The following is a 14,105-nucleotide window of genomic DNA, read 5'->3' on the forward strand; positions in this document are numbered from 1 at the left end:
CGAGAAACTAGCTGGCGAACTGATGAACCATCCAGGACACACATGTGCAGGTGCAAGAAGAACTGCTTCAAGATCTACACGGCATAGATGCGTCGAGTGACACGGGTGGAAAGTGGCTTCTTCATCACCTTGAAGAACACGTTGAGGTCAGTCATGTCGATATCGTCGCCGCCCTACGCCGGTGGCGCCCACTCGAACTCGGGCACGAGCGTGGCCAAGAAGCACTTAATGCTCACCATGACCGGACCCATACCTAGGTCATCTGCGGACGGATACGGTATCCGGATTAAGGGTTCAATGTTGGAGATGCCCTAAGAAATTTGTTTAAGAACCGGCAGAGGAAACAAAAGAAGCGGAGAGAACAAGGCGATTCGGGATGATGATTGAGACAGCTGGGTGACAGACCGTTCCTTCCGAATTATGGAGTATTAAAATTGGAAAGTACCTAAAACTCATCTAGATGAGACGTAATTTGGTCTCATTCACCTGGAAAACAAAAACGGATACAACCCACTGTTATGACCGTCATATTAGGGGCTTAGCCCAGTGGGTTGTGGCCCAAGTTATCTTATTGTTATTAGGGGCTTAGCCCGATTATCTTATCGTTTGCTTAGGAGTCAAGTAAACCTCTCTATAGGAGAGGAGATGTATCAATCTAATCAAGCAAGAAGCAATCATATTTGCTCGGCTTCATTAGGGAGCCGGGAGACCTAACCCTAGTCGCCTCCTTCTCTGCGTCATCTCCCTCTCAACCGCCGCCTCCTCGTGCACGACGGCGCCCAGCCGCCGGCGTCCGCGTGTTCGTCCACGACCAGCTCCCTCTTTTCCCTACAACCTCCGACCTAGACCCGGTAGAACCCCAGTTTCTACCAGCTTGGTATCAGCTAGCTTGGTTTCGACCATGTCATCACCACCACCAAGCCCGCCGCTGCCCCTCACCATCGCTGCCGCCGCGCCATCGCCGATCCTCTCCACGGCACCGCTGGTCTTTCCCTCGGCGCCGATGGGTTCCACCGCCGGCGCATCGACCGGCCAGTTGTCGCCCTCCTCCACGGGTCCGCCGCCATCACCCTCCACCACGCCGCTCGTCTACTCCCTTGAGGCCATGACCGTCGTCCTCAACGATCTGGTCGTCGCGGTCCAAGGAATCCGGCTGCTCCTGGCTGGTCCGTACAGGCCGCCAACGCCTCCGCCGCCAGCCCTGCCCTGGTACTCGGTTCCCGTGGCGATCGTCGGGGGCCATCCATCGCTCTAGCCGCCAGCCACCCCAGCGTTGTCCTGGCTGCAGTGGCCCGCGCCGACTCTCGCGGCTCCACCCACGCCTCTCGCGCCTGCCCAAGTGCCGTAGTGGCCGTACTGGCCCGCGCCGGCCCCAACCGCGCCAACCGCGCCGGCCGCGCCGGTCCAGCTTCCACCGCCGCTGCCCAGCTCCGGACTGGGCCAGTCCACACCGGGGGGCCTCCCGATCCAGCAGGTCCAGTTTCCGTTGTCATCGTCCCCAATTCCGCCACCCCCAGTTTACACGGAGGCTGGGCACCCATCAGTACCCACATTGCAGTCTGGGGCCTCGTCCTGCTCGGCGGGGGCCTACTACGGCCTCCCCGCCGTTGACCGAGCGTCGTCATCATCACTGCTCCGCACCGCCGAGCCGGTCGGCCATGGCGCACCGACCCAGCCGCCACCATGGTTCACCAAGATCGACTTCGCCACTTATGACGGCACGGTGGACCCGCTTAACTGGCTCAACCAGTGCGATCAGTTTTTCCGTGGGCAGCGCACGCTCGCGTCCGAGCGCACTTGGCTGGCATCCTACCACCTCCACGGTGTAGACCAGACATGGTACTACGCCCTCGAGCAGGACGAGGGTGGCATGCCCCCGTGGGAGCGCTTCCATGAGTTGTGCCTCCTTTGTTTTGGGCCGCCGATCCGCGGGAGCCGCCTGGCCTAGTTGGGCCGCCTTCCCTTCACCTCTATGATGCAAGACTACACCGACCTCTTTCAGGCCCTGGCGTGCCACGCGTCCGGCGTGACGGCTCACCAGCGGGCTGAACTCTTCATCGGCAGTCTGCCAGATCATATCCGCGTGGACGTCGAGCTGCAGGGACCCCAGGACCTCCAGACGGCCATGTACTACGCCCGCGCGTTCGAGCGTCACGCGGTGGCCATGCAACAGGCATCACCGTCCCGGGGCACTGGGCCGCTACCTGGATCAGATGTTCCCGCACAGGGTTGGCTTGCTCAGGCTTCTGCGGCACCCCTCGCCACGACCGTGGCGCGCCCGTTCCGCCGGCTCACCTCGGTCGAGCTACTCGAGCGTCGCCGCCAAGGGTTGTGCTTCAACTGCGACGAGCCCTACACGCCCGGCCACGTCTGCCCGCGACTCTTCTACCTGGAGGCTGCAGACTACATTGAGGAGGACGCCGTCGCCGCCGACCAGACCGCCCCAGCTGTCGCGAAGGTGTTTGACGCTGGTTGATCACCTCGAGGAGTTCAGCAAGCGCTTCCCCACCTTACAGCTCGAGGACGAACTGTTTGTGCAGGCGGGGAGAAGTGTTATGACCGTCATATTAGGGGCTTAGCCCAATGGGTTGTGGCCCAAGTTATCTTATTATTATTACGGGCTTAGCTCGATTATCTTATCGTTTGCTTAGGATTCAAGTAAACCTCTCTATATAAGGAGAGGAGATGTATCAATCTAATCAAGCAAGAAGCAATCATATTTGCTCGGCTTCCTTAGGGAGCCGGGAGACCTAACCCTAGCCTCCTCCTTCTCTGCGCCATCTCCTTCTCAGTCGCCGCCTCCTCGCGCATGACGGCGCCCAGCCGCCAGCGTCCGCGTGTTCGTCCACGACCAGCTCCCTCTTTCCCCTACAACCTCCGACCTAGACCCGGTAGAACCCTAGTTTCTACCATCCACGTCGGCACACACGCATCTTATAGCATCACATCCAGTGGCTATAAAAGGTGAATGTGACCAAATTAAATCTCATCTAGCTAAGTTCTAGCAAAACTGTTAAAGTTGTGTGTTGCACATGTTATCGTCTAATTAATATATATAGATAGATCGACCTACCGATAGCTCTCAAGTATTCCATCTACCTATCAATTAATGCAATGATATGTTCCCACGTGTACTGGAGAAAAGATATATCGACCTAAAGTAACCACTTTTGTTATCAATAATATATCACAAGATCATTTAGCTTGATCATGGTGGAACATATCGTTTTTCTGACATACACGATATCCTCTATATGTAATATCAATTGCTTAATACAACCTCTATAAAGAAATATAAGGGTGTTTAGATCATTAAAGTAGTGATCTAAAGGCGGACCTGGATTTTTGGGACGCGGATTATGCCGTCTGACCCCGTTGGTACAGAGGATGATTTGACGGCCGACTAGGCCATTTCGGACAACTTTTCGCCCACGCAGATGCTGGTAGTCAACGTGTGTGACTCGCCGCAGCTCATTCGGACACGGATGAGCACGGGCACCCGCAGTGCACAGGCTGCCACCGACATGTTCGACGGAATGACGGAACAAGAGTCGGTGTGTTTTCTTTCCTCCTACCCGATCAGATTTTTGCATAGACCACTAGTTCATTTCACACATGATGAATGCTTGCAAATCATAATCATGTAGGAGGCGTTCTTGTCGAACATGATCAATGGCAATGAAGATCCGACCAAAATGAGTATGAATTGGAGACCACCACCACATTTGAAGTTGGGACAACATTCGATCCCAATCAGAGCAAGAAGAAGAAGAGGACCAAGACGATGAAGGCAAGATGTCCGGCATTCTCAAGAATTGAGGACATCTTGTTGGTCAAAACTTGGTTGGTCGCAACGACGGATCCACTATGCGGCACCGAGCAAAAGGGGAATACCTATTGGACGAAGATTTGGAAGGAGTAGTATCACGAACAAAGGAGTATGTGGAGCCGCATCCTATCGTGACCACCCGCAATGTGGCATCTCTCCAACATCATTGGGGGTTCATTCAATGGGAAGTGAACAAGTACGTCGGCTACTACTCACAAGTGATCAAACGCCCTCAAAGTGGGATGGGAGTCGCAACTCACGTAAGCTCAATTGCTTCATCTTCTCGTCATTTGCATATGATTCTTGTGTTTGCATTCTCATGCTCATATATATGTTGTTTGCTAGACGGCGGTGGCGGCCACTTTGTATCACGAGGTGGAGAAGAAGCCATTTCCTTTTAGTTATTGTTGGGTCATATTGAATGGCAAGCCGAAATGGAACCAACTTGTGGCCGATCTCAAGACCAGCAAGAAGAGGAATGATGGCTCAAGCTCCAACCAATCAATTGGGTTGGACGATGAAGATGACGAAGTTGTCGTAACGAATGGAAAAGCCACCATGCCAAAGGATAGCTGCCAAGTCATGGGAAACAGGTAGGAGAAGGCACGTGCCGCCCGTAGGCACGTGCCGCCCGTGATGCCTCGGCTGCCAAAATGTCATCCAAATGGACGGGCATTTTTCGGTGAGGGAAAACAAGAAGGAGGAGAGGTACAAGCTCATGTTGGATGCGCAAAAGAAAAGGATGGCGTGAGAGCGGAAGAGGGCGGAGAAGAAGCTTGAAATTGAGAGGGAGAAGATCGAGTTGGAGAAGCCGTGGCGATCAAATGGGAACTCGAGAAGGCCAAGACATTTGGCGACATAAAGATTGAGAAGGAGAGGTTGCAACTTGCACGAACGCGAAAGATGCCAGGATCATGTTGACGGACGAAACCCTCTCGGATGAGCATGCGAAGAAGTGGCTTGCGGACAAGAAGGAGATCAACGACCGCATGGGGTACGAGACGACGAGAGCGGTTGCGGCCCCGATGCAGGCGGAGGAGGCAGCCCGGATGCAGGCGGAGCAGGACGCATTTCGGGTAGAGCACGACGCATTCTTCTCGGAGCAGGTGCTCGACCAGTGATCCAGGGCCATCCGTCATGCTCGGACATTGATTTCATTTTGGCATGACCGGTTTGTTGAACTATGATTTACTTTGCTTGATTTTGAACTTTGAAATTCATACAATTTGTATCGTATTATCGACGTGCATGAATTTAAAGATCAAAATTTACGGTACGTGAATTTGCGAAACAACATTTGAGAGGTGCTCGGTTAGTGCCGCGCGTCCGCGGACATTTGAGAGGCCGGATTTGCAAGTCCGGCTGTAGATGCTCGTAATTACCAGCATTCGCGAATACATCGCGCTATATGCACTACCAGTGGACCAGGCGACATTTATGATCGTACAAATACGCGCTTGGCTGTTAACGCCCCATGCCACGCGCCCCCGTGATGGCATCATTACTCTCGGTGTTGGGTAGACATCATTGAACACAACACAGGCACTCGCTGGTGGCTTGCACTGTAGATCTCCCCCAAGCCGTCTCATGTGGGAAAACAGAATCAGGAGAGGAGATGGGTTCTGCACAGACGAAGATCGTTAGCCCATCCAATCCATTATCTGATGCATTGTTCTTGTTTTCTTTGCCTACGAGCTTAAGCGCCCACCTGTAGTAATCTCTCGTCTGCCTCAATCCCCCGGCATTACGAATTTCGTGGGGGCGAGTTCTGGATCTGGTTCCTCCAGTGAGACATTGAAGTCTTTCACCCAGATTCGCAGGTTTTTGGAAGTCATTCTGGGCGCCTAGGCACGGTGCGGGAGGTGACTTAAGATGACCCAGCTGGCAGATTTGCAGATTTGTAGATTATGTTGAGGTTCGCCAAGAAACAGATGTCACGGATTCAGACGAGAAAAAGCTTGAGAGGACGGAGCACAGATACGTAGCCCTGATGAGAAAGTTGAACGGTTGTTGGGTGCCATTATGGGCTGCAGGGCAACTGGGTGTAATTGATGCATGCTGGGCTGTTTTTAATTTGCCATAACTCCAGTAGGCTGTCCAGTGCTAAATTATTGTGTGTGGTGCATGCATAGCGCGTGGCATTTTGTTTTGCTGCGGGGTATAAATGCCGTCCCTGCTTGATGGTGTATTTGCATGTGTTTTGCTGGTATTTCACCGTTAGGGTTCGCCTAATTATTTAAAACTCGATGCACACAACCATTGGAGATGCATTATTGATAGGCGAGCATGTGTACGTAGGACGCAACATGAACTGGGAGCTTCAGAGCTTTCACATGAAGATCATGGCCATGACCCGCAGGTTGACGACGCCCAAGATAAAAATGTTATCCGGCCATGCTTGATTTTGTTCAAGAAGTGATACGTGCCGATAAACCAATTCATGTGAAATGAGATGTCCCCGCCGTGCGTTGAAGCACTGTATGTACTTGGTCTTCCACTTTCAGAAACTGCATCCTTCGTACTGCAAAATACACAACAAATGTTTAGCATGGCGTGTAGAAGATGGTCAGGAAGGATCTTGAAAAACTTGCTTCATGTTGTTCACACTTGTAGAAATATCCCTCTTGGTTTTCTTCCGTTGCTGATACAAACCAGATCGCATAGCCCGTGTTGCATTTTGGCAACTGATGAAAGGGAGCGACGGCACCTGGTTGGCGGCGTGGTGTGATGCGGGAGGTGTGGAGCTGCGCTGAGACTTGGATGAACACATGGTGGTGTTCTGCGGCTAGACTCGGAGAAATTGAGAAGGAGCAATGAGAAGAAGGCTGGGCGGCAGTTTACAAGACCATGTGAAGCGTCCACGTGGTGCAGCTAGCCGTTGGGACCGGATGCAATTGACACACGCCTCACTTCAATGCTCGACCTGCCTTGTGGGCCATCTCCTGCCTGCCGATGTCAGTTGCAAAAGATGGAAACTTTATACAGTCATAAGTGTTGTAGATGCCAAATCGTGTGGTAACATGCGGTGTCAATATCGATCACGTGTGGCTGCATGTCCACTCACGATTTATCATTTAAATGTTTTTATATTTCTTTATAGAGAAGAGTACGGCATTTTAAAGACCAAGCTCCATGAAGCCCTTTATTTTAAAAAATACAAAATTCATAAATTTCAGTTTCAAAAAATTCTGAAAAAAATACACATCTACGCAAGGATGTAAAGTGTATGTGTGAAAAAAATTCAATGAAACACCTTGAATTGTGAGCAGCAAAAAAAAAACATGGACTTTAAAGATGAACAGTACATATGTTAAAAAGCCTCAAGTTTGTTTTTCTTGTGTAGCTCACATTTTAATGTATTTCGACCTAAAAATTTGCACACATGTACATTGCAGCGGGAGGCCATCCAGGGCCTCGTCGCTGGCTTGTCCGCCCAGGCCCCGGGCGAGGTGGTCGTCCGCGATCACCTCTACGCCGCCGTGTTCGCGCTGGTTGCGCGCGTGTGCTTCGGCGACGGTGTCGACGAACGCCATGTGAGCGCCATGCAGCGCGTGATACAGGAGTTCGTCGTCGCTGCCGAGGAGCTCAGTGGCATCGCCCTCGGCTCCAGGCTAGCCAAGTTCGTCCACCGGAGGCGACTGCGCCATCTCTTGGCCTTCCGTGGCCGCCAAGCTGAGCTCTTCCTCCCTCTCATCGCAGCACGGCGGAGGTCTCGTTCCTGCCATGGCGGCGTCCGGCGTCCGTACGTCGACTCACTCATCGATGTCCGCGTCCCCAGTGACGACACGGGCAGCATGGACATCGATGGCCGGCGCGCTCTTAGAGACGACGAGATGGTGAACCTTGTGTCTGAGTTCCTCGGCGGCGGCGCGGATACGGTCGTGGCCATCATCGAATGGACACTCGCTCACCTCGTCATCCAGCCAGAGGTCCAAAGCAAGCTGCGTCGCGAGGTTGACGCCGTGGACACGGTCTCCGTCGACAAGAGCCTCCGCAGGATGCCGTAACTGCATGCAGTCGTGCTGGAGAGCCCCGGATGCACCCGTTGGTGCCGTTCGTCCCACGCCGAGTGCGGGCCGAGGACGCTACCTTGCTGGGCGAAACCACCGTACCGGCCAGCGACTTCAACGTGCGGTTTGTTGTGGGGGACATCGGGAGAGACAGCAAGACGTGGACGGATCCCGACGAGTTCCAACCCGATCGGTTCCTGGCTGGAGGCGAGGCGGAGGGCGTCGGGCCATCAGCAGGTCCCAAGGAGATGAAGATGATGCCGTTTGGTGCGGGGCATAGGTTCTGCCCGGGCATGGGTCTGGCCATGGTGAACATCAAGTGCTTCTTGGGCGCCCTCGTGCGCGAGTTCGAGTGGGCGCCGCCGGTGGAGGGTGGCGGCGGGGTCGACATGACTGACCTCAACGTGTTCTTCAAGGTGATGAAGAAGCCACTTTCCACCCGTGTCACACGACGCACCCGTTCCGTGTAGAGTATCAGCTGCACATGTGTGTCCTCGATGGCTCATCAGCTAACCTACTTTCAGTTCGCCAGCTTGCTTCTCGATCATGAGATGTGCCAGTGTCATGTTCGTTCTAGCTAGCGGCACGTGCAAAGATACCATATCCAACCCCCCAAGGCTCCACTATCTCCCACACAGGCACACCAATTAATTATCTGTGTTCCTGCCTTCGTGCATCATGCTTCTCCAAAGGAAAAGATTGATTAGTTTCATCATCAAAATGATGGGATGCTATTTGCTCGCATAAACTTGTCTGTATGCTCTAGATTGAACCGCAGCTGTAGTGTGTGTGCCTGTACGAATTTCCCGGAAAGCAGCCACGGGCACTCTGGTGGGTACCTTCTTGAGTTCTTCTCTGCCGAGGAAAACGTTGCACACCCGGCCTGAGGAGGAGGACCCTCGCTCTCCTCTCCTTAAGAGGAATGTTTAATTGGAAGTAGTAGTAAATCTTTCTTCAAAAATGCTACACTCGAATACCCACATATCTTGACAGATTTGCCCACAAAATTATTCACCCCAGGCATTTTCATGTCCTCGGTACCATATTTGTGGTGGCTCCGAACAAAAGCGTGCATGCTACACTCGAATACCTGAAACTGAAAGCATCGGACCAGGGTAAGCACGATATATTATTGAAAAGAAGATGCATCTTTTCTATATGAAGGTGCAAATATAGTTGTTACCTGATGCAGGCATTGGGGGAATCAAGTTCCTAGGGGGCATTGGGGGCCTTATGCGAACCGGCTTGCTTTCTTGCGCCTCCACGATCACTACGTCGGAGGTGAGAAAAGACTTGGCAACAACAGCAGAATGCTCTATGCAACACCTCACAACCTGACACATTTGTGCAGGGCAAACGAATTGCAGAGTTGGTGATGCCATTCAGCGTTATTAATTGGTTTAGTTGGAGAGACATTGGATTATTTTAGCCATTCTTCCATCATTATTTCACTAACCTTTGATGGGTCCAATATTCCAGAAGCCATCAAGTCTTCATAGCAGCCGTTGGCCGCATTGTAGCCATAACTTGCATTGTCATTTGACAGCACCTTCAACAGCAGCAGTCAAATGCATGTTAGCCAGAATTTATCCTCGGGTAGAGAATAGTTTACCAGACAAATGTGCATGTAACCGAACCAAAAGAGCTACCGCTCGCTATTGATTACCTTTTCGATGACGAACTTGCCACTCATCCCGGCATTGTTAGCTATTAGTGTGGTAGGGTAGCTCAGAGCATGTTTGAAGATGTCAGCACCAATCTGAACATGGAATGAAAGGAGTTATGGCTCAAGACAGAAAAATCAGTGCATTTATCAGTGTGGTAAATGGTCATCCAAACTATATATCAATTGCTGCAGTATCCATGGATCAAGAAATCTGTATTTTCGATAAAGCACAAGCACCTTGACCACTACAAAAGGATAGTTGCACCAGTAGGCCAGGATTGTGGTGAACTCGAGTTGGGCCTGTGGATTGCAGTATATGTTTTATTCTTGAATATATGATGAACTATAGATATAAGGAGCCAGAGTAGGAGAAATAAATTAATGGATTTTTTATGTGCATCATTCACTCTGTTTTTATAAGGGCCAATATATTAACATCAAGATGACACCAAGTACCCAGTCTCTGCAAGAACACAATGTAAAGAGCTAGTCGAGCCATCGAGATTGCACACAGCCAAATCATTCACTACTTGGTGGACAAACAAAATCCATGTATAGTACGGCATTTTGGAATACTGATTGTCGTATTGTGAGTTGTTTCCATTTTCTTGTTTTTTGTTGTGCACTGGGGTACTTCCCTATGAACATTTTATGTTTGTTGGATGGGGTAATTGTGCAACGAAATCGGGATGATGTTGCCCTCTCATATGCCATGGTTTGTTCTCAGATTTAATATAGATCAAGATTTAGGTTTTTGCTCTCCAGAAATTAGCAAGATGGATATTGTAAACGTTTAGTAATGTGTGCTCATTAGATCATCTACTCGGTAGTACTATAGTCCTTCAGACATTTTCTACAGTGGTAATTAGGGCCACATGCTCATTATTTCCCTAGTTGCATTTTGCACTGCAAATGAAACCATAGTATGTTACCTTCTGCTCTAAATTATCCAATGATTCCTTGATCATGTCAATCTTCTGGGATAATCTTAGTAGGCTGCATCCACCACCAACTACAACACCTTCCTCAATAGCTGCCTGAAATATCCAAATGTGGTTATGAAATAGGAAAATCGTACTTCACAGAACCTCGCATAATAAGATTGTAGATTGGTTAGTGATACCATGGTTGCGTTAAGGGCATCTTCAATTCTCAGCTTCTTATCTTTCAGCTCAATGACTGTTTGAGCACCAACCTGCAATTAACTTGATGCCAGATTTTTAGAATCATGAAGTCCAAACGGCACAAAAGGCTAGTTACTAGTTAGCTATAAATATACTTGTGACACCTGATGACCTGAATGATTGCAATTGCACCAGATAACCTTGCAATCCTCTCACCCAGTATCTTTTTCTGGTACCTCTCCTTTGAGTTCTGGAAATTAGAATTAAAAATATGACCGCATTAAGATGACCATATTCATATGTCCATGGTAGCTTCAAGAAGCTTTAACTGCAGTTTCTCCAGTACGTACATATAAAAGGTCACATGGACAATTCCATGTTTTGCATCAAATTATTGGGCTATACCTCAACTTGGCCTTTTATCTGAGCAACCCTTTTCTCAACCGCATGAAGGGTGCTTCCATCAGTAACAATTAGTGTTGAATCTTTCTTGACTATTACCTTAGAAGCAGAGCCTAAGAACTCTTTCCCTGCCTCTTCTAGTGTGTATCCCATGTCATCTCTCACTACTGTACCTGAAAACCAACAAGAGATGTTGATGACTGGAGTTGCATCAGTTGATTTCGTGACCCAGTTATGTACCTCCTGTTATGATTGCAATGTCTTCTAAGCATTGGGTTTTTTGTTCACCGAAAGAAGGAGCCTTAATTGCTGCCACTTTGATCATCCCTGATAGCTTGTTTCTCGTCAAAGTAGCCAATGCTTCTTCTTCGACATCCTCAGCAATTATTAACAATGGAAAATCTTCTTTTACAGCACTAAAGCATACCCTTAAAAGTTCCCTTGGATCAGAAATTATCTTGTCAACCAACAGGATCTACAAAAGACAAAACATAACTCTTGAAATTATCCAGCAGAGTGATGTGTGTGCATCTTCTGATGCAGTGGCCTGGGGAGACATGATGGAGATATCTGCACTACCTTACAGTCAGTGTACTCCGCGGACATATTTGCATGTTTAGTCACAAAGAAAGGTGAGAGGTAACCACGTTCAAACTGCATTCCTTCGACAACCTCCAAACTGTTTACAGTGCTTCTCCCGTTTTCAATCCTAACCATGCCTTCCCTGCCTACTCTTTTAAAAGCATCAGAAATCATGTTTCCGACAGCGTAATCATTTCCCGCGCTAACTGCAGCCACATGTGCTATTTCATGGTCTTCAATCTAGAAGGCAGCAATTTACAAAATGTTACGATATCTGTGCTAAGAACATACAGAAACATTCATAGCCATAGCTTAACTGATAAACCATACCTCCCGTGACATCAACTTGAGTTCAGAAACTAAAGCATCAGCAGTCCTCCCAATGCCACGCGCAATTTGAACCGGATTCATTCCAGCAGCAAGAACCTACTTTTTTAAAATATTCAGATGCAGGTTTAGGTTTCAGAATTGTTTGTGCCTGTCAATGTTCATTATACCAAAAACTTCTCCTGCTGACTTTCCAAACCAAGAAATATAGAGAACTACTCCCTCCGTAAATTAATATAAGAGCGTTTAGAATACTAAAGTAGTGATCTAAACGCTCTTATATTAGTTTACAGAGGGAGTACTATTCTGTATCAGCATACCTTCATTCCTTCAGCAATCAGGCCTTGAGCAAGGATTATAGAAGTGGTACACCCATCGCCGGCAATATCGTTCGTCCTGGCGCCGGCCTGTCTGACCAATTTAACTCCTAGATTTTCCAGCGGATCCTCCAATTCGATCTTGTACAATCCAGTAGAAAAAACAAATGAGTTTACTGAAAATTACAATCACTCCAAAAGATTGAAAAATACCCCAGCATTGCAGGAACATGTACTGAATCTGAAGAGCAGGCCGGCATGAGGTGAGTGGGAGTACCTCCTTGAGGACAGTCTCCCCATCGTTGACGATCTTGGGAGGGCCATACTTGTTGGCGAGCACCACATTCCTCCCCTTGGGACCCAGGGTGACCCCCACCAGCCGCGCCACCAGGTCCACGCCAGCCTGCAGAGCGGAGACCCAATTGCCACCCGTCGCAAGAAGCTAAATTCAGAACCCACCATGGTTGAAGCGTTGCTGCGTTACCTGCAACTTCTTGGTGGCGGAGAGGTCGTGGTTGAAGTGCAGGTCCTTGTAGACGGGCATCGGCGGCGTCTTCTTGGGAGAGAAGGGCAGGGTGGGGGGCTTGCTGGAGAGGGAAGGGGGAGGGGACGGAGGGAGCGGCATCCTCGACATGCTGCTCATTTGTGCAGAGGTGAGAGGTTGGAGGGGGTGAAGACAACGATAAGGCTGCTGTTGCTGGGAGGAAGGCAGTGGATACGCGGTTGCGTCGCGCCAAAAAGCGTTGAGAACTCAAGAAAGAAATATTGAGGATGGGCCGTCGACCCGTTGGCTGGGCAGCTGAGGTTGCTGCTAATTCATTCAAGTTCAATTTCCGGCTTGGACATGTGGTGCTCGTGAAGTTTCTTCTATAAAAAAATGCCAATAAGCATTAGCCATTGGGTTGGTCTTATTTTTTTTAAAAAGAAAGAAATATGTACTCTGCCGGTCCCGTCCCGGCCCGGCGTCCCCGCCAAAAGGGGCGACGGCGAGGACGTCGAGGCAGCAGCTGTTGTGGCGGAGGAGCTGGCGAAGCGAGGCCCCGGCAGTCGCTGGGCTTGGATAATTCTTCTGCCCGCGTGCCCTTCTCTAGCGAGAACGGTTTTGTGAAGATTCCAGAAGATTTCACGCCTGTTTTTTTCTTCCTGTTTTTTAATTGTTTTTTCTTATGGTTCTTCCTTTTTATTTTTTCTCTTTGTATTTTATTTTATTTAAATTTTAAAATGAATGTACTAGACGCTCTTATAATTCTTTACAGATGGAGGACATTTTTTAAATTGGTGAATATTTTTTAAATTCGTGAACAATTTTTAATTCATGAAACAAATTCGCAATTTCCAATCCATGAATTTTTTTAACTTATGAAAACATTTTTGCAAATCCATGAACATTTTTTGTAATTCGTAAACATCTTACAAACTCAGAAACTTTTTCAAATTGATGAAAAAAATAATTTGCAGACATATTTTAGATCCATGAATAATTTCAAATCCAGACATTTTTAAAAATTTATGAACATTTTTCAGATTCATGAACTTTTCTTGATTTTGCTTTTCTTAAAATTAAGGAAAAAGGCAAAAAAATTGTAGTCCGTTTTCTAGGAACCAAAACAGAAAAAGGTCGAGCGAAAAGCCGCTAGCCAATGAGCCGCTAGTGCCAGTGACCGTTGCTACTAGGTCGCGCTCCCACAAACTGCTTTTAACGCCATAGTATTCAACATTGCAGGCATGTAGCTCTGCCATTTCGAGGGTAGAAAAGAAAAAGGAGAAGTATAACCACCCCACCCCCCCCTCCCCCCCCCCGCACACACACACACACACATACTCCGCCCCAAACCTTCCTAATGGATG

General features: G+C 49.1%; 1 protein-coding gene and 1 pseudogene across 2 annotated transcripts; one reads left to right on the forward strand and one right to left on the reverse strand.

The window, feature by feature from the left end:
• Positions 1–4,743: 4,743 nt before the first annotated feature.
• LOC119360949 lies at positions 4,744–8,370 on the forward strand (annotated as a pseudogene).
• Positions 8,371–8,726: 356 nt separating this feature from the next.
• Positions 8,727–12,942, reverse strand: LOC119364379 (ruBisCO large subunit-binding protein subunit beta, chloroplastic-like). 2 transcript variants are annotated; one of them, XM_037629857.1, is made up of 14 exons: positions 12,742–12,941; positions 12,535–12,660; positions 12,261–12,398; positions 11,944–12,039; positions 11,611–11,853; positions 11,272–11,506; positions 11,035–11,204; positions 10,802–10,879; positions 10,629–10,700; positions 10,438–10,542; positions 9,506–9,598; positions 9,296–9,388; positions 9,023–9,173; positions 8,727–8,935 (listed from the first exon to the last, which is right to left on the reverse strand). In XM_037629857.1, the coding sequence occupies exons 1-14, from the start codon at positions 12,898–12,900 to the stop codon at positions 8,916–8,918; spliced, it is 1,779 nt and encodes a 592-aa protein (XP_037485754.1). In that variant the 5' UTR covers positions 12,901–12,941; the 3' UTR covers positions 8,727–8,915. The 2 variants fall into 2 exon arrangements, with proteins under 2 accessions (XP_037485754.1, XP_037485755.1); XM_037629858.1 differs by lacking the exon at positions 10,802–10,879 and having other exon boundaries at positions 12,742–12,942.
• Positions 12,943–14,105: the final 1,163 nt, after the last annotated feature.

Source organism: Triticum dicoccoides, chromosome 2B (assembly GCF_002162155.2).
Source record: "Triticum dicoccoides isolate Atlit2015 ecotype Zavitan chromosome 2B, WEW_v2.0, whole genome shotgun sequence".
Taxonomy (NCBI): Eukaryota; Viridiplantae; Streptophyta; class Magnoliopsida; order Poales; family Poaceae; genus Triticum; species Triticum dicoccoides.